This window comes from Hemiscyllium ocellatum, chromosome 45 (genome assembly GCF_020745735.1).
Source record: "Hemiscyllium ocellatum isolate sHemOce1 chromosome 45, sHemOce1.pat.X.cur, whole genome shotgun sequence".
Classification (NCBI taxonomy): Eukaryota; Metazoa; Chordata; class Chondrichthyes; order Orectolobiformes; family Hemiscylliidae; genus Hemiscyllium; species Hemiscyllium ocellatum.
Window position 1 is genome coordinate 31,820,300 of NC_083445.1, and position 19,404 is coordinate 31,839,703.

General features: G+C 52.7%; 1 protein-coding gene across 2 annotated transcripts in view; it reads right to left on the reverse strand.

Annotated features, from left to right (window-relative positions):
- Positions 1–17,453, reverse strand: part of LOC132836041 (zinc finger protein Gfi-1-like) — an 88,714-nt gene extending 71,261 nt beyond the window's left edge. For both annotated transcript variants that reach the window (XM_060855274.1, XM_060855273.1), the window contains exons 1-2: positions 17,284–17,453; positions 295–439 (exon numbers count right to left, since the gene is read on the reverse strand). In XM_060855274.1, coding sequence (XP_060711257.1) covers positions 295–403 — 109 coding nt within the window. In that variant the 5' untranslated portion in view covers positions 404–439; positions 17,284–17,453. The remainder of the gene's footprint in view (positions 1–294; positions 440–17,283) is intronic.
- Positions 17,454–19,404: the final 1,951 nt, after the last annotated feature.

The window sequence follows — 19,404 nt, forward strand, 5'->3', positions numbered from 1 at the left end:
ATACACATCACTGTGGATACATGTCACCATGGATACGCCTCACTGTGGATACCCCTCACCATACATACCCCTTACCGTACATACCCCTTACTGTGGATAACCTGCGTCTGAAGTGAGCTATCCATGGTGACAGCAGGAAATATCCACAATTATTTCACATTCCTGGATAGCACGAGCTGGAGAGCAGAGACTAGACACACGACAATCTTCACCGGACTCTCACACCTCCCTGTGCTGAAGGAGGGGGGGAAGAGGGGGGACAGGAATGAGCAAATCTGAACACAAGTTGCTTACCTGCACTATGCGCTGTTCCACATCGTCCTGGGACACTCTCTCCATCGCTATAGAGCTGCTCCTGATAACTACTGACGCGCTTACACCTCACGAGGAAGGATCGGGGCATCCTGTTAATCTCCCAGTCGGAGAGTCACACCACGCTCTGTAAATATAACACAAAACCTTGTAAATCTGAGTGAGTCTACAATTCACAAAGTTAGCTCAACATCTCTCGGAGGGAGAAAGTTAGGAGATTATCATAAGGAGGTATAGTGGGGCATTCTGATAAGTTCCAGGCAATTGGGACGAATCAGGATGGTTTTGTGAAATCACATTTGACCAATCTATCGGAATACTTTAAGATTGTATCACGGACTGCAACACAAACATCGAGTCTGGGGACCAGCACAAAATTATACCTAGGCCAGACTGGGGCCGGTGTCTGCACTTGCTTGGGGCAGGTTGAACCTAGAATTCGGTGAAAGGTGACCGAGAATTTGTCACCCGAAGCAGAGAGGAAAGAGAAACAAAGCGAGCAATAACAGCAGGAATAGGAAATGCAATGTTCGTGGCCACAGTATTCACGAGGAAGGAGGTAAATAGGGCTGCAGTTCAGGGAGAGGTTAGGATTATCGGAGCCTTGTATCTTAATGCACAAAGAACTCAGAATAAGGACTGATAGCACAAATCGAGGGAAACAGATATGGTCTCATAGCCATCATGGTCGTAATGAGATCCGAATTCGGAATCTAACATCCAGGGCTATTTGATCGTTTGGAAAGACAGGAGGAATGGGAAGGCACTGTTTCTGAGAGATGAAATGACAAGTTGTTTAAAATTATCTCAGTTTGAATGGTGCGCAGTCTATTTGAGTGGAGCATGGGGTTTTAGGCACTGGTAGGAAAAGGATGTAGACTCCTAAACAGTAACCATGCCATAGGAAAGTCTATACATCAACAAATTATACGAGCAAGTTAAATAAAAACACTAATAATTATGGATGACTCTAATCTTCATGTCAATTGAGCCAATCAAGTTGTAGTTACAATAACAAATTCAGAAAATAGATTCCCAGAATAATATGGAGCCAACCAGGGAGCAGGCTATCCTGGATATGGTAATGGGGAAATAAAGATTCAATAAATAAATTAATACTTTAATAAATAAATGCTTTCCTTTATTGGTCAGAGTACTGAGTACAGGAGTTGGGAGGTCATGTTGCGGCTGTACAGGACATTGGTTAGGTCACTGTTGGAATATTACGTGCAATTCTGGTCTCCTTCCTATCGGAAAGATGCTTTGAAACTTGAAAGGGTTCAGAAAAGATTTACAAGGATGTTGCCAGGGTTGGAGGATCTGAGCTACAGGGAGAGGTTGAACAGGCTGGGGCTGTTTTCCCTGGAGCGTCGGAGGCTGAGGGGTGACCACATAGAGGTTTATAAAATTATGAGGGCCATGGATAGGGTAAATAGGCAAAGTCTTTTCCCTGGAGTCAGGGAATCCAGAACTAGAGGGCATAGGTTTAGGGTGAGAGGGGAAAGATATAAAAGAGACCTAAGGGGCAACATTTTCACACAGAGGGTGGTACGTGTATGGAATGAGCTGCCAGAGGATGTAGTGGAGGCTGATACAATTGCAACATTTAAGAGGCATTTGGATGGGTATATGAATAGGAAGGGTTTGGAGGGATATGGGCCGGGTGCTGGCAAGTGGGACTAGATTGGATTGGAATATCTGGTCAGCATGGACGGGTTGGACCGAAGGGTCTGTTTCTGTGCTGTACATCTCTGTGACTCTATAACAAAGAACAATACAGCACAGGAACAGGCTTTTCAGCCCTCCAAGCCTGTGCTGACACATTCTGTCCTTCACTTACAGGATCCGTATCCCTCTATTCCCTTCCTATCCATGGATCGGTCTCAGTGCCTCCTGAGTGCTGCTATTGTATCTCCACCCCCTCCTCTGACAGTGTGTTCCAGGCACACACCACCCTTTATAGGAAAATCCTGCCTCACACATCTCTTTCAAAGTCCCCCTCCCCCAGCCCCTTGAACCTGTCCCCCTAGTAACTACCCCTCCACCCTGGGGAAAAGGCCTCAGACATTCCACCCTATCTATGCCATTCACAATCTTATAAACCTCCATCAGGCCACCCCTTAACCTCCTGCGTTCCAGTGAAAATAAACCCAGTCTACCCAGCCTTTTCATGGCTAAACCCCTCCTCTCCCCACTACGCCCCAGCCAATACCAGGCAACATCCTGGTAAACCTTTACTGGACCCTCTCCAAAACATCCACGTCCTTCTGGGAGTGTGGTGAGCAGAAATGTCCGCAGTATTCCAAGTGTGGCCTAACTAAAGTTCTGTAAAGCTGCAGCCTAACTTGCCTATCCTGATTCTCAGTGCCCCTTCCAGTGCAGGTCAGCATGTCATTGGTCTTTGTTACTGCCTTATCTCGCTGCACGGCCACCTCCAATGATCTGTGGGCCTGTACACCCAGATCCCTCCCCAGGGTCCTGCCATTCACGGTATCATTTCCACCTGTACTTGACCTTCCAAAATGCCCCCACATTTGTTAGGATTAAACTCCCATCTGCCATTTTTCTGTCCATGCCTCCAACTGATCTATATCCTGCTAAATCCTCTGACAGTCCTCCTCATGATCCACAACTCCACCAATCTTTCGATCATCCACAAACTCACGAATCAGACCAGCTACGTTTCCTCCAAACCATTTCTGTCGATCGCGAACAGCAGAGTTCCCAGCGCTGATCCCGGTGGAACACCACTAGGCACAGCCCTCTGTTCCGAAAAGCCTCCTTCTAACGCTACCTTCTGTCTGCTATGACCTAAGCCAGTTCTGTACCCATCTTGTCAGCTCACCTCTAACGCCACGTGGTTTCAACTTTTGTCCCAGTCTGCTCTGGGGGCCCTTGTCTGAGGTTTTACTCAAACCCATGTAGACAACGTTAACCACTTTCCCCTTATCGATCATCTTTGTCACCTCCTCAAAAAACATTAGTGAGGAACGATCTCTCCAGCCCAAAACTGTGCTGTTTACTGCTAATAAGTCCATTGCTTGTAAATGAATATAGATCTTGCCTCTGAGAATCTTTTCCAATAAATTCCCTGTCACTGACGTCAGGCTCTCAGGCCTGTAATTTCCTGGATTATCCCTTCCTAAACATTGGGACAACACCGGGTATTGTCCCGCCCTCTGGGACCCCACCTGGGGCCAAAGAGAATACAAAGATACTTCTTCATTTCAGGTGCTTCTTGAATGCTGCTGTTGTTGTGTTGCCTTCCTCGCTGCTCTGGGATCGATTCCCATTAGGGATCCCGGGGATTTATCTGCCTTAATACTTTTTTAAGACACACAAAACCCCTTCCTTTTTAATAGCAACATGGTATAGAAACTCAATCCCTGAGATTATCCTCCACCAATTCCATCTCGCTGGTGAATGCCGACACCAAGTATTGGTTTAAGGGCTCACCCACCTCTCCTGGCCCCACACACAGACTCCCTCCTTTATCCTTGAGGCGGTGGGGGCAACCCTTTAGGAGAGAGTGAGGACTGCAGATGCTGGAGATCAGAGCTGAAAAATGTGTTGCTGGAAAAGCGCAGCAGGTCAGGCAGCATCCAAGGAGCAGGAGAGCCCTGAGGAATGGCTCATGCCCGAAACGTCGATTCTCCTGCTCCTTGGATGCTGCCTGACCTGCTGCGCTTTTCCAGCAACACATTTTCAGCTCTGGGCCAACCCTTTCCCTGGCTACAATCTGGCTTTCTTTATCTGTATAAAAATCCTTGGAATTCTCCTTAATCCTGTTTGCTCATGATTCTTCATGACCGCTTTCTAATTCCTTAACTAAGTTCTTTCCTACTTTTATGACCTGGGAGTGGAAATATCTACGAGAAATTAGTGATCATAACCTGATGGAATCCAATATTCAGTTTGAGAAATCTGGGTGACAAACAATTGCATTTAACTTAAATAAAGGGGATTATAACACACCGAGAATAAAATGGAGTTAGCTAAAGTGGGCTGGACTGGGTGGATAGATTCTGGATTAGTGGTGCTGGAAGAGCACAGCAGTTCAGGCAGCATCCAAGGAGCAGGAAAATCGACGTTTCGGGCAAAAGCCCTTCATCAGAAATAAAGGCAGAGAGCCTGAAGGGTGGAGAGATAAACTAGAGGAGGGTGGGGTGGGGGGAAAGTATCATAGAGTACAATGGGTGAGTGGGGGAGGGGATGGAGGTGATAGGTCAGGGAGGAGAGGGTGGAGTGGATAGGTGGAAAAGGAGCTAGGCAGCTAGCACAAGTCCGGACAAGTCATGGGACAGTGCTGAGCTGGAAGTTTGGAACTAGGGTGAGGTGGGGGAAGGGGAAATGAGGAAACTGTTGAAGTCCACATTGATGCCCTGGGGTTGAAGTGTTCCGAGGCGGAAGATGAGGCGTTCTTCCTCCAGGCGTCTGGTAGTGAGGGAGCGGCGGTGAAGGAGGCCCAGGACCTCCATGTCCTCGGCAGAGTGGGAGGGGGAGTTGAAATGTTGGGCCACGGGGCGGTGTGGTTGATTGGTGCGGGTATCCCAGAGATGTTCCCTAAAGCACTCTGCTAGGAGGCGCCCAGTCTCCCCAATGTAGAGGAGACTGCATCGGGAGCAACGGATACAATAAATGATATTAGTGGATGTGCAGGTAAAACTTTGATGGATGTGGAAGTCTCCTTTAGGGCCTTGGATAGAGGTGAGGGAGGAGGTGTGGGCACAGGTTTTACAGTTCCTGCGGTGGCAGGGGAAAGTGCCAGGATGGGAGGGTGGGTTGGATAGATTAGCAGGAAAGGCAATAAATAAACAGTGATAGTTATTTAAGGAGGAAGGTTATGATTCCCAGCAAAACTATATCTCACTGGGGAAGAAAGATTCTAAGAGAGAGATGAACCAGAATGGAGGGTGTAGAGAACAGTTAGATTTCACATATTGGCTCTGGTCCTGATGGACCGACTCATCACTGACAGGAGCCAGGGAAAGGTCTGACCTCCAGGCCTTGTCCAGGAGGCTGCAATGTGACCCTCGTTACTCTAGAGGGTGAGCAAGAGTTACTAAAGAAGGAGGGATCTTGCTGTCTCCCACCCTCGGTGTCTGTTCTCGGTGTGGTGCAGTGTTCCAGTGAACCACAGCGCCAAACTACAGCAGCAACATCTCCTCTTCACACCACACACTACTGCAGCCCCTTGGGCTCAGTGTTAGGTTCAACACCTTTAAACGGTGAACCACTTGTGGCTCAGTGGGTTAGCACTGCTGCCTCACAGTCCCAGGTTCGATTCCAGCCTCGGGCGACTGTCTGTGTGGAGTTTGCACATTCTCCCCGTGTCTGTGTGGGTTTCCTCCCTCAGTCCAGAGATGAGCAGGTTAGGGTGAATTGGCCATGGGGAATCGCCCCATAGTGTTCGGTGCATTAGTCAGCGAAATGGGTCTGGGTGGGCTACTCTGTGGAGGGTCGGGTTGGGCTGAAGGGCCTGTTTCCACACTTGTAGGGATTGGAATCTAATCTCTCCTCTCCTCCTTTTTTTACCTTGTTACCGTGTCCTCCCCTCACCCCATCCCACTTCCTCTCCTTCCCAGTCCAGCAGTTAGACCCACCATCGTTCTGCCATTCTCACATTCCCATCACTTTGCCTGAACTTTCAACATCCGCTCTCTTTCAGCACCCCCCCCCCACACACACTCCCCAGCACCCTCCCCAAACTATCGCCTGAACGCTGCCCCCTCCACACCACATCAGCGCCGATAGAGAGTCATTTCGACTGGAAGTGTTCGTTTGCTCTCCCTGCCTGTGGACGCTGCCTGACCTGCTGGGATCTCCAGCATTTGCTCTTCTCAATCCCAGCTTCCAGCATCTGCAGGAATGTGTTCCTCTCAGTTATCCCAAAGGGCTTTCTCGCTAATGACTTATGACTGACTCCCAATGTTTGGAATATTGTGTAAAGTTCTGGGATCACCAGGAGGATGTGGAGAGGGCTGGTTAACCTGGTATGGAGGGGCACCAGCTCTAAGGAGAGATTGGGCAAAATGAGTGTGTTTTCACTTGAACGTCTCAGCATGGAGGGGGACCTGGTCAGTGTTTACAAAATCATGAGGGGCACAGAGAGAGAGAGAGAGAGAGAATGGATGGTTGGAGTCTTTTTTCCCAGGGTAGAAATGTCAATGACCAGGGAACATAGGCTGAAGGTAGAAGGGGGGGATGTTTAAGCAGATGCGGGGCAAGGTAAGCTTTTGGCATAGAGGGTGGTAAGGGCCTGGAATGTGTTACCAGAGGAAGTGGTGGACACAGATACAGTAGCAACTTTTCAGAGACACTGACAGATATAGGGGTAGACAGAGAATACAGACAAAAGAGTTTGACCAGATCAGCAACATGAGTTTGATGGGCTGAAGCGCTTGTGAACTGTTTGAGGTGGCACGGTGGCTCAGTGGTTAGCGCTGCTGCCTCACAGCGCCAGGGACCCGGGTTCAATTCCCGACTCAGGCGACTGACTGTGTGGAGATTGCACGTTCTCCCTGTGTCTGCGTGGGTTTCCTCCCATAATCCAAAGATGTGCAGCTCAGGGTGGGTTGGCCATGGGAAATAGCTCATAGTGTTCAGGGATATGCAGGTTACGGGCATTAGTCAGGGGGTAAATGTAGAGTGATAGTGGAATGGGCCGGGATGGGTTACTGTTCGAGGGTCGGTGTGGACTTTTGGGCAGAATGGCCTGTTTCCACCCTCTGGGGAACCTAACTATCAAAGAGACAGTGAGTTTAACAGCTTCTCCAAAGGACAGTGCAGCGCTCCCTCAGCACTGACCCTCTGACAGTGCAGCACTCCCTCAGCACTGACCCTCCGACAGTGCAGCACTCCCTCAGCACTGACCCTCCGACAGTGCGGCACTCCCTCAGCACTGTTCCTTCGACAGTGCCCACTCCCTCAGTACTGACCCTCCGACAGTGCTCACTCCCTCAGCACTGACCCTCCGACAGTGCCCACTCCCTCAGCACTGACCCTCCGACAGTGCGGCACTCCCTCAGCACTGACCCTCCGACAGTGCCCACTCCCTCAGCACTGACCCTCCGACAGTGCGGCACTCCCTCAGCACTGACCCTCCGACAGTGTCCACTCCCTCAGTACTGACCCTCCGACAGTGCGGCACTCCCTCAGCACTGACCCTCCGACAGTGTCCACTCCCTCAGCACTGACCCTCCGACAGTGCGGCATTCCCTCAGCACTGACCCTCCGACAGTGCAGCACTCCCTCAGCACTGACCCTCCGACAGTGTCCACTCCCTCAGCACTGACCCTCCGACAGTGCGGCACTCCCTCAGCACTGACCCTCCGACAGTGTCCACTCCCTCAGCACTGACCCTCCGACAGTACCCACTCCCTCAGCACTGACCCTCCGACAGTGCGGCACTCCCTCAGCACTGACCCTCCGACAGTGTCCACTCCCTCAGCACTGACCCTCCGACAGTGCGGCACTCCCTCAGCACTGACCCTCCGACAGTGTCCACTCCCTCAGCACTGACCCTCCGACAGTGCCCACCCCCTCAGCACTGACCCTCCAACAGTGCAGGGCTCCCTCAGCACTGACCCTCCGACAGTGCGGCACTCCCTCAGCACTGACCCTCCGACAGTGCGGCACTCCCTCAGCACTGACCCTCCGACAGTGTCCACTCCCTCAGCACTGACCCTCCGACAGTGCGGCACTCCCTCAGCACTCACCCTCCGACAGTGCGGCACTCCCTCAGCACTCACCCTCCGACAGTGTCCACTCCCTCAGCACTGACCCTCCGACAGTGCCCACCCCCTCAGCACTGACCCTCCAACAGTGCAGGGCTCCCTCAGCACTGACCCTCCGACAGTGCGGCACTCCCTCAGCACTGACCCTCCGACAGTGCGGCACTCCCTCAGCACTGACCCTCCGACAGTGCCCACTCCCTCAGCACTGACCCTCCGACAGTGCTCACCCCCTCAGCACTGACCCTCCGACAGTGTCCACTCCCTCAGCACTGACCCTCCGACAGTGCGGCACTCCCTCAGCACTGACCCTCCGACAGTGCGGCACTCCCTCAGCACTGACCCTCCGACAGTGCCCACTCCCTCAGCACTGACCCTCCGACAGTGCTCACCCCCTCAGCACTGACCCTCCGACAGTGTCCACTCCCTCAGCACTGACCCTCTGACAGTGCGGCACTCCCTCAGTACTGTTCCTCCGACAGTGCCCACTCCCTCAGCACTGACCCTCCGACAGTGCGGCACTCCCTCAGCACTGACCCACCGACAGTGTCCACTCCCTCAGCACTGACCCACCGACAGTGCCCACTCCCTCAGCACTGTTTTTCCGACAGTGCCCACTCCCTCAGCACTGACCCTCCGACAGTGCCCACTCCCTCAGCACTGACCCTCCGACAGTGCGGCGCTCCCTCAGCATTGTCCCTCCGACAGTGCCCACTCCCTCAGCACTGACCCTCCGACAGTGCCCACTCCCTCAGCACTGACCCTCCGACAGTGCGGCGATCCATCAGCACTGATCCTCCGACAGTGCCCACACTCTCAGCACTGACCCTCCGACAGTGCCCACTCCCTCAGCACTGACCCTCCGACAGTGCCCACTCCCTCAGCACTGACCCTCCGACAGTGCGGCGATCCCTCAGCACTGACCCTCCGACAGTGCCCACACTCTCAGCACTGACCCTCCGACAGTGTGAGAATCCCTCAGCACTGACCCTCCGACAGTGCGGCACTCCCTCAGCACTGACCCTCCGACGGTGCGATGCTCCGTCAGCACTGACCCCTGTGTGTGTGTGTGTGGGAGCTGTACCCCAGTGAGGGTCAGTGTGTGTGGGAGCTGTACCCCAGTGAGAGTCAGTGTGTGTGGGAGCTGTACCCCAGTGAGGGTCAGTGTGTGTGGGAGCTGTATCCCAGTGAGAGTCAGTGTGTGTGGGAGTGTACCCCAGTGAGAGTCAGTGTGTGTGGGAGTGTACCCCAGTGAGAGTCAGTGTGTGTGGGAGCTGTATCCCAGTGAGAGTCAGTGTGTGTGGGACTTTACCCCGGTGAGAGTCAGTGTGTGTGGGAGCCGTACCCCAGTGAGAGTCAGTGTGTGTGGGACTGTACCCCAGTGAGAGTCAGTGTGTGTGGCAGCTGTACCCCAATGAGTGTCAGTGTGTGTGGGACTGTACCCCAGTGAGAGTCAGTGTGTGTGGGACTTTACCCCAGTGAGAGTCAGTGTGTGTGGGACTGTCCCCAGTGAGTGTCAGTGTGTGTGGGACTGTACCCCAGTGAGAGTCAGTGTGTGTGGGACTGTACCCCAGTGAGAGTCAGTGTGTGTGGGACTTTACCCCAGTGAGAGTCAGTGTCTCGATAGGGACTCGATAGTTCGGGACACAGATAGGCGGTTTTGTGGGGGCGAGAGAGACTCACGTTTGGTATGTTGTCTCCCAGGTGCAAGGGTACGTGATGTCTCTGATCGTGTTTTCCGGGTCCTTAAAGGGGAGGGGGAGCAGCCCCAGGTCGTGGTCCACGTTGGCACCAACGATATAGGTAGGAAGAGGGGTGAGGATGTCAGGCAGGCTTTCAGGGAGCTAGGTTGGAAGCTCAGAGCTAGAACGAACAGAGCTGTTGTCTCTGGTTTGTTACCCGTGCCACGTGATAGAGAGTCGAGGAATAGGGAGAGAGAGCAATTAAATGCGTGGCTACAGGGATGGTGCAGGAGGGAGGGATTCCGGTTTCTGGACAACTGGGGTTCTTTCTGGGGAAGGTGGGACCTCTATAAACAGGATGGTCTACACCTGAACCTGAGGGGCACCAGTATCCTTGGGGGGAGGTTTGCTAGTGCTCTCTCTGGGGGTTTAAACTAACTCTGCAGGGGCATGGGAACCTGGACTGTAGCTTTAGGGTACAGGACCTTGAGTGTAGGGAGGTTAGGAACATGGCATCGATCTCGAAGGAGGGTGCCTGTAAACAGGAAGGTGGCTTGAAGTGTGTATACTTCAATGCCAGAAGTATACGAAATAAGGTAGGTGAACTTGCAGCATGGGTTGGTACCTGGGACTTCGATGTTGTGGCTATTACAGAGACGTGGGTAGAACAGGGACAGGATTGGTTGTTGCAGGTTCCAGGGTTTAAATGTTTTAGTAGGGTCAGAGCTGGGGGTAAAAGAGGGGGAGGTGTGGCATTGCTTGTCAAGGATAGTATTACAGCGGTGGAAAGGACGATGGAGGAAGACTTGCCATCTGAGGTAGTTTGGGCTGAGGTTAGAAATAGGAAAGGTGAGGTCACCCTGTTAGGAGTTTTCTACAGGCCTCCTAATAGTCCGAGAGACGTAGAGGAAAGTATTGCGAGGATGATTCAGGAGAAGGGTGAAAGTAGCAGGGTGGTTGTTATGGGGGACTTTAACTTCCCAGATATTGACTGGGAAAGCTATAGCTCGAGGTCGTTAGATGGGTTGGTGTTTGTCCAATGTGTGCAGGAGGGTTTCCTGACACAATATGTAGACAGGCCAGCAAGAGGTGAGGCTATACTGGATTTGGTTCTAGGTAACGAACCAGGCCAGGTGTTAGAATTGGAGGTGGGTGAGCACTTTGGGGACAGTGATCACAACTCGGTGACTTTTACTTTAGTGATGGAGAGGGATAAGTGTGCACTGCAGGGCAAGGGTTATAGCTGGGGGCAGGGAAATTATAATGTGGTGAGGCATGACTTAGGATGTGTGGATTGGAAAAACAGGCTTCAAGAGAAGGACACAAATGATATGTGGAGCTTGTTCAAGGAGCAGCTACTGAGTGTCCTTGATAAGTATGTACCAGTCAGGCAGGGAGGGAAGGGTCGTGTGAGGGAACCGTGGTTTAATAAGGAATTGGAATCTCTTGTTAAAGGGAAGAGGGCGGCCTATGTAAAGATGAGGCGTGAAGGTTCAGTTGGGGCGATTGAGAGTTATAAGGTAGCCAGGAAGGATCTAAAGAGAGAGCTAAGAGCAGCGAGAAGGGGACATGAAAAGTCCTTAGTTGGTAGGATTAGGGAAAACCCAAAGGCTTTCTATAGGTATGTCAGGAATAAAAGGATGACGAGGGTAGGAATCGGTCCAGTCAAGGATAGTAGTGGGAAGTTGTGTGTGGAGGCGGAGGAGATTGGGGAGACACTGAATGGATACTTTTTGTCAGTATTCACTCAGGAACAGGACATTGTGGCCGATGTGAATATTGAGTCACAATTAATTAGAATGGATGGCTTTGAGATATGTAGGGAAGAGGTGTTGGAAATTCTGGAAAGGGTGAAAATAGATAAGTCCCCTGGGCCTGATGGCATTTATCCTAGGATCCTCTGGGAAGCAAGGGAGGAGATTGCAGAGCCATTGGCCTTGATTTTTATGTCCTCGTTGTCTACAGGAATAGTGCCAGAAGACTGGAGGATCGCAAGTGTGGTTCCCTTGTTCAAGAAGGGGAGTAGGGATAGCCCTAGTAACTATAGGCCGGTGAGTCCCACTTCTGTTGTGGGCAAAGTCTTAGAGAGAATTGTAAGGGGTAGGATTTATGAACATCTGGATAGGAATAATGTGATCAAGGATAGTCAGCATGGTTTTGTGAAGGGCCGGTCATGCCTCACAAACCTTATTGAATTCTTTGAGAAGGTGACTAAGGAGGTGGACGAGGGTAAAGCAGTAGATGTGGTGTATATGGATTTTAGTAAGGTGTTTGATAAGGTTCCCCATGGTAGGCTACTGCAAAAACTACGGAGTATGGCATTGAGGGTGAGTTGGAGGTTTGGATTAGGAATTGGCTGGCTGGAAGAAGACAGAGGGTAGTAGTTGATGGTAAAGGTTCATCTTGGAGTGCAGTTACCAGCGGTGTTCCACAAGGATCTGTTTTGGGACCATTGCTGTTTGTCATTTTTATAAATGACCTGGAGGAGGGGCTAGAAGGTTGGGTGAGCAAGTTTGCGGATGATACGAAAGTCGGTGGAGTTGTTGACAGTGAGGAAGGATGTGGCAGGTTACAGCGGGATATAGATAAGGTGCAGAGCTGGGCAGAAAGGTGGCAAATGGAGTTCAATGTAGCTAAGTGTGAAGTGATTCACTTTGGTAAGAGTAACAAGAAGATGGATTACTGGGCTAATGGTCGGATACTTGGTAGTGTGGATGAGCAGAGGGATCTTGGTGTCCATGTACACAGATCTCTGAAAGTTGCCACCCAGGTAAATAGTGCTGTGAAGAAGGCATATGGTGTACTGGCTTTTATTGGTAGAGGAATTGAGTTCCGGAGTCCTGAGGTCATGTTGCAGTTGTATAAGACTCTGGTGCGGCCTCATCTGGAATATTGTGTGCAGTTTTGGTCGCCATACTATAGGAAGGATGTGGAGGCACTGGAACGGGTGCAGAGGAGGTTTACCAGGATGTTGCCTGGTATGGTAGGAAGATCGTATGAGGAAAGGCTGAGGCACTTGGGGCTGTTCTCATTGGAGAAAAGAAGGTTTAGGGGAGATCTGATAGAAGTGTATAAGATGATTAGGGGTTTAGATAGGGTAGATACTAAGAACCTTTTACCGCTAATGGAGTCAGCTGTTACTAGGGGACACAGCTTTAAATTAAGGGATGGTAGGTATAGGACAGATGTTAGGGGTAGATTCTTTACTCAGCGGGTTGTGAGTTCATGGAATGCCCTGCCAGTAGCAGTGGTGGACCCTCCCTCTTTATGGGCATTTAAGCGGGCATTGGGTAGACATATGGAGTATAGTGGGCTAGTGTAGGTTAGGTGGGCTTCGGTCGGCGCAACATCGAGGGCCGAAGGGCCTGTACTGTGCTGTATTTTTCTATGCTGTATGTTCTATGACTTTACCCCAGTGAGAATCAGTGTGTGTGGGTCTGTATCCCAGTGAGAGTCAGTGTGTGTGTGTGTGGGACTGTATCCCAGTGAGAGTCAGTGTGCGTGGGAGTGTACCCCAGTGAGAGTCAGTGTGTGTGGGATTGTACCTCAGTGAGAGTCAGTGTGTGTGTATAGGACTGTACCCCAGTGAGAGTCAGTGTGTGTGGGAGCTGTACCCCAGTGAGGGTCAGTGTGTGTGGGACTGTCCCCAGTGAGTGTCAGTGTGTGTGGGACTGTACCCCAGTGAGAGTCAGTGTGTGTGGGACTGTACCCCAGTGAGAGTCAGTGTCTCGATAGGGACTCGATAGTTCGGGACACAGATAGGCGGTTTTGTGGGGGTGAGAGAGACTCACGATTGGTATGTTGCCTCCCAGGTGCAAGGGTACGTGATGTCTCTGATCGTGTTTTCCGGGTCCTTAAGGGGGAGGGGGAGCAGCCCCAGATCGTGGTCCACGTTGGCACCAACGATATAGGTAGGAAGAGGGATGAGGATGTCAGGCAGGCTTTCAGGGAGCTAGGTTGGAAGCTCAGAGCTAGAACGAACAGAGCTGTTGTCTCTGGTTTGTTACCCGTGCCACGTGATAGAGAGTCGAGGAATAGGGAGAGAGAGCAATTAAATGCGTGGCTACAGGGATGGTGCAGGAGGGAGGGATTCCGGTTTCTGGATAACTGGGGTTCTTTCTGGGGAAGGTGGGACCTCTATAAACAGGATGGTCTACACCTGAACCTGAGGGGCACCAGTATCCTTGGGGGGAGGTTTGCTAGTGCTCTTTCAGCGGGTTTAAGCTAACTCTGCAGGGGCATGGGAACCTGGACTGTAGCTTTAGGGTGCGGGACCTGGAGTGTAGGGAGGTTAGGAACATGGCATCGATCTCGAAGGAGGGTGCCTGTAAACAGGAAGGTGGCTTGAAGTGTGAAAACTTCAATGCCAGAAGTATACGAAATAAGGTAGGTGAACTTGCAGCATGGGTTGGTACCTGGGACTTCGATGTTGTGGCTATTACAGAGACATGGGTAGAACAGGGACAGGATTGGCTGTTGCACGTTCCAGGGTTCAAATGTTTTAGTTGGGTCAGAGATGGGGGTAAGAGAGGGGGAGGTGTGGCATTGCTTGTCAAGGATAGTATTACAGCGGTGGAAAGGACAATGGAGGAAGACTCGCCATCTGAGGTAGTTTGGGCTGAGGTTAGAAATAGGAAAGGTGAGGTCACCCTGTTAGGTGTTTTCTACAGGCCTCCTAATAGTCCGAGAGACGTAGAGGATAGTATTGCGAGGATGATTCAGGAGAAGAGTGAAAGTAATCGGGTGGTTGTTATGGGGGACTTTAACTTCCCAGATATTGACTGGGAAAGCTATAGCTCGAGTTCATTAGATGGGTTGGTGTTTGTCCAATGTGTGCAGGAGGGTTTCCTGACACAATATGTAGACAGGCCAACAAGAGGTGAGGCTATACTGGATTTGGTTCTGGGTAATGAACCAGGCCAGGTGTTAGACTTGGACGTAGATGAGCACTTTGGGGACAGTGACCACAATTCAGTGACTTTTACTTTAGTGATGGAGAGGGATAAGTGTGCACTGCAGGGCAAGAGTTATAGCTGGGGGCAGGGAAATTATGATGCAGTGAGGCATGACTTAGGATGCGTGGCTTGGAAAAGTAGGCTTCAAGGGAAGGGTGCAATCGATATGTGGAGCTTGTTCAAGGAGCAGCTATTGAGTGTCCTTGATAAGTATGTACCTGTCAGGCAGGGAGGGAAGGGTCGTGTGAGGGAGCCGTGGTTTAATAAGGAATTGGAATCCCTTGTGAAAGGGAAGAAGGCGGCATATGTAAAGATGAGGCGTGAAGGTTCAGTTGGGGCGATTGAGAGTTATAAGGTAGCCAGGAAGGATCTAAAGAGAGAGCTATGAGAAGCGAGAAGGGGACATGAAAAGTCCTTAGTTGGTAGGATTAGGGAAAACCCAAAGGCTTTCTATCGGTATGTCAGGAATAAAAGGATGACTAGGGTAGGAATAGGTCCAGTCAAGGATAGTAGTGGGAAGTTGTGTGTGGAGGCGGAGGAGATTGGGGAGATACTGAATGGATACTTTTTGTCAGTATTCACTCAGGAACAGGACATTGTGGCCGATGTGAATATTGAGTCACAATTAATTAGAATGGATGGCTTTGAGGTATGTAGGGAAGAGGTGTTGGAAATTCTGGAAAGGGTGAAAATAGATAAGTCCCCTGGGCCTGATGGCATTTATCCTAGGATCCTCTGGGAAGCAAGGGAGGAGATTGCAGAGCCATTGGCCTTGATTTTTATGTCCTCGTTGTCTACAGGAATAGTGCCAGAAGACTGGAGGATCGCAAGTGTGGTTCCCTTGTTCAAGAAGGGGAGTAGGGATAACCCTAGTAACTATAGGCCAGTGAGTCTCACTTCTGTTGTGGGCAAAGTCTTAGAGAGAATTGTAAGGGATAGGATTTATGAACATCTGGATAGGAATAATGTGATCAAGGATAGTCAGCATGGTTTTGTGAAGGGCAGGTGGACCCCAGTGAGAGTCAGTGTGTATGGGAGCGTACCTCAGTGAGTGTCAGTGTGTGTGGGACTGTACCCCAGTGAGTGTCAGTGTCTGTGGGACTGTACCCCAGTGAGAGTCAGTGTGTGTGGGACTGTACCCCAGTGAGGGTCAGTGTGTGTTGGACTGTAACCCAGTGAGAGTCAGTGTGTGTGTGGGACTGTACCCCAGTGAGAGTCAGTGTGTGTGGGACTGTACCCCAGTGAGTGTCAGTGTGTGTGGGACTGTACCCCAGTGAGAGTCAGTGTGTGTGGGACTGTACCCCAGTGAGAGTCAGTGTGTGTGGGACTGTACCCCAGTGAGTGTCAGTGTGTGTGGGACTGTACCCCAGTGAGTGTCAGTGTGTGTGTGGGAGCTGTATCCCAGTGAGAGTCAGTGTGTGTGGGAGCTGTATCCCAGTGAAAGTCAGTGTGTGTGGGACTGTACCCCAGTGAGTGTCAGTGTGTGTGTGGGAGCTGTATCCCAGTGAGAGTCAGTGTGTGTGGGAGCTGTATCCCAGTGAGAGTCAGTGTGTGTGGGACTGTACCCCAGTGAGAGTCAGTGTGTGTGGGAGTGTACCCCAGTGAGGGTCAGTGTGTGTGGGACTGTACCCCAGTGAGAGTCAGTGTGTGTGTGTGGGAGTGTACCCCAGTGAGTGTCAGTGTGTGTGGGACTGTACCCCAGTGAAGGTCAGTGTGTGTGGGACTGTACCCCAGTGAGAGTCAGTGTGTGTGTGTGGGAGTGTACCCCAGTGAGTGTCAGTGTGTGGGGGACTGTACCCCAGTGAGTGTCAGTGTGTGTGGGACTGTATCCCAGTGAGGGTCAGTGTGTGTGGGAGCTGTACCCCAGTGAGAGTCAGTGTGTGTGGGACTGTACCCCAGTGAAGGTCAGTGTGTGTGGGAGTGTACCCCAGTGAGAGTCAGTGTGTGTGTGTGGGACTGTACCCCAGTGAGAGTCAGTGTGTGTGTGTGGGACTGTACCCCAGTGAGTGTCAGTGTGTGTGGGACTGTACCCCAGTGAGAGTCAGTGTGTGTGTGTGGGACTGTACCCCAGTGAGTGTCAGTGTGTGTGGGACTGTATCCCAGTGAGGGTCAGTGTGTGTGGGACTGTACCCCAGTGAGTGTCAGTGTGTGTGGGACTGTACCCCAGTGAGAGTCAGTGTGTGTGGGACTGTACCCCAGTGAGTGTCAGTGTGTGTGGGACTGTATCCCAGTGAGTGTCAGTGTGTGTGGGACTGTACCCCAGTGAGAGTCAGTGTGTGTGGGACTGTATCCCAGTGAGTGTCAGTGTGTATGGGAGCTGTATCCCAGTGAGAGTCAGTGTGTGTGGGACTGTACCCCAGTGAGAGTCAGTGTCAGTGTGTGTGTGTGTGTGTGTGTGTGTGTGTTTGTGATTTCCCTGTGGGGAGGGTCGGTGGAGCTGGACCCCATTATCTTGCCCCTGGATAACCGTGAATGCCCGCGAGAGTGGGCTGCCTGAATGTGCGAGTCGGTTACAACCACCTGCTGTCTGCTTTGCTGGGTCTGCTAATGTGCTGTGACCACACGATATCTACAGTGAATATCCCAGCTCGCTCTACTCACCGGGGAAGGGTCAATCCTCATACTGGTGTAGTGGGAGCCTGCTGGAGCGTGGAGCTGGAGTGGAACAGTTGCCAGAGTTTGGTGAATCCGAGCTGATGCGATGTGGATTCCAGCTCCACTTCAAGCTTTGATCGCTGAGAGCCAGGGCTGTAGTTCCTGCCGCATTTAGCAGCCGGCGCTGACTGAAACCACCACTTCCCCTTCACAACCAGAAACGCGACAATTCAGCCAGCCGCTGACGTGGCTGGATTGGGCGGGCAGGGGGGCGGGTCTGGCCCTGTCAATCTCCCACACCCCCCACCCTGAGGGCTGCCCGCTGAGACCATTCCCAGGGGCCTCTCCCAACTCCCCCCGAGAGCCTGGAGGGGGTTGTCCTGTCCTGAGAGAGGGTACGGTCACTCTCGAACGCCACCTGCTTTACACTTGCAGATGCTGACAGTTGGTCTGCGCTGAACACACACAAACCCAGCCCTTGCTGAGACCACGGGGGGAGGGGGGGGGGGGGTGGAGAAATCGCTTCGAATATCATCATCCTGGATTTGTCATTGGAGGTGGGGGTCACTGGCTGGGCCCCAGATTTACCAGCCTGTCCCTAGTTGCCCCTTGAGAAGGTGGGGGTCACTGGCTGGGCCCAGGATTTACCAGCCTGTCCCTAGTTGCCCCTTGAGAAGGTGGGGGTCATTGGCTGGGCCCGGGATTTATCGGCCTGTCCCTAGTTGCCCCTTGAGAAGGTGGGGGTCACTGGCTGGGCCCCAGATTTACCAGCCTGTCCCTAGTTGCCCCTTGAGAAGGTGGGGGTCACTGGCTGGGCCCAGGATTTACCAGCCTGTCCCTAGTTGCCCCTTGAGAAGGTGGGGGTCATTGGCTGGGCCCGGGATTTATCGGCCTGTCCTTAGTTGCCCCTTGAGAAGGTGGGGGTCGCTGGCTGGGCCCAGGATTTACCGGCCTGTCCCTAGTTGCCCCTTGAGAAGGTGGGGGTCGCTGGCTGGGCCCAGTATGTATCGGCCTGTCCCTAGTTGCCCCTTGAGAAGGTGGGGGTCATTGGCTGGGCCCGGGATTTACCGGCCTGTCCCTAGTTGCCCCTTGAGAAGGTGGAGGTCGCTGGCTGGACCCAGGGTGTATCGGACTGTCCCTAGTTGCCCCTTGAGAAGGTGGGGGTCGCTGGCTGGGCCCAGGATGTATCGGCCTGTCCCTAGTTGCCCCTTGAGAAGGTGGGGGTCGCTGGCTGGGCCCAGGATGTATCGGCCTGTCCCTAGTTGCCCCTTGAGAAGGTGGGGGTCGCTGGCTGGGCCCAGGATGTATCGGCCTGTCCCTAGTTGCCCCTTGAGAAGGTGGGGGTCGCTGGCTGGGCCCAGGATGTATCGGCCTGTCCCTAGTTGCCCCTTGAGAAGGTGGGGGTCGCTGGCTGGGCCCAGGATTTATCGGCCTGTCCCTAGTTGCCCCTTGAGAAGGTGGGGGTCGCTGGCTGGGCCCGGGATTTACCGGCCTGTCCCTAGATGCCCCTTGAGAAGGTGGGGGTCGCTGGCTGGGCCCAGGATGTATCGGCCTGTCCCTAGTTGCCCCTTGAGAAGGTGGGGGTCGCTGGCTGGGCCCAGGATGTATCGGCCTGTCCCTAGTTGCCCCTTGAGAAGGTGGAGGTCGCTGGCTGGGCCCAGGATGTATCGGCCTGTCCCTAGTTGCCCCTTGAGAAGGTGGGGGTCGCTGGCTGGGCCCGGGATTTATCGGCCTGTCCCTAGTTGCCCCTTGAGAAGGTGGGGGTCGCTGGCTGGGCCCGGGATTTACCGGCCTGTCCCTAGTTGCCCCTTGAGAAGGTGGGGGTCGCTGGCTGGGCCCGGGATTTATCGGCCTGTCCCTAGTTGCCCCTTGAGAAGGTGGGGGTCGCTGGCTGGGCCCGGGATTTATCGGCCTGTCCCTAGTTGCCCCTTGAGAAGGTGGGGGTCGCTGGCTGGGCCCGGGATTTATCGGCCTGTCCCTAATTGCCCCTTGAGAAGGTGGGGGTCGCTGGCTGGGCCCGGGATTTATCGGCCTGTCCCTAGTTGCCCCTTGAGAAGGTGGGGGTCGCTGGCTGGGCCCGGGATTTATCGGCCTGTCCCTAGTTGCCCCTTGAGAAGGTGGGGGGGT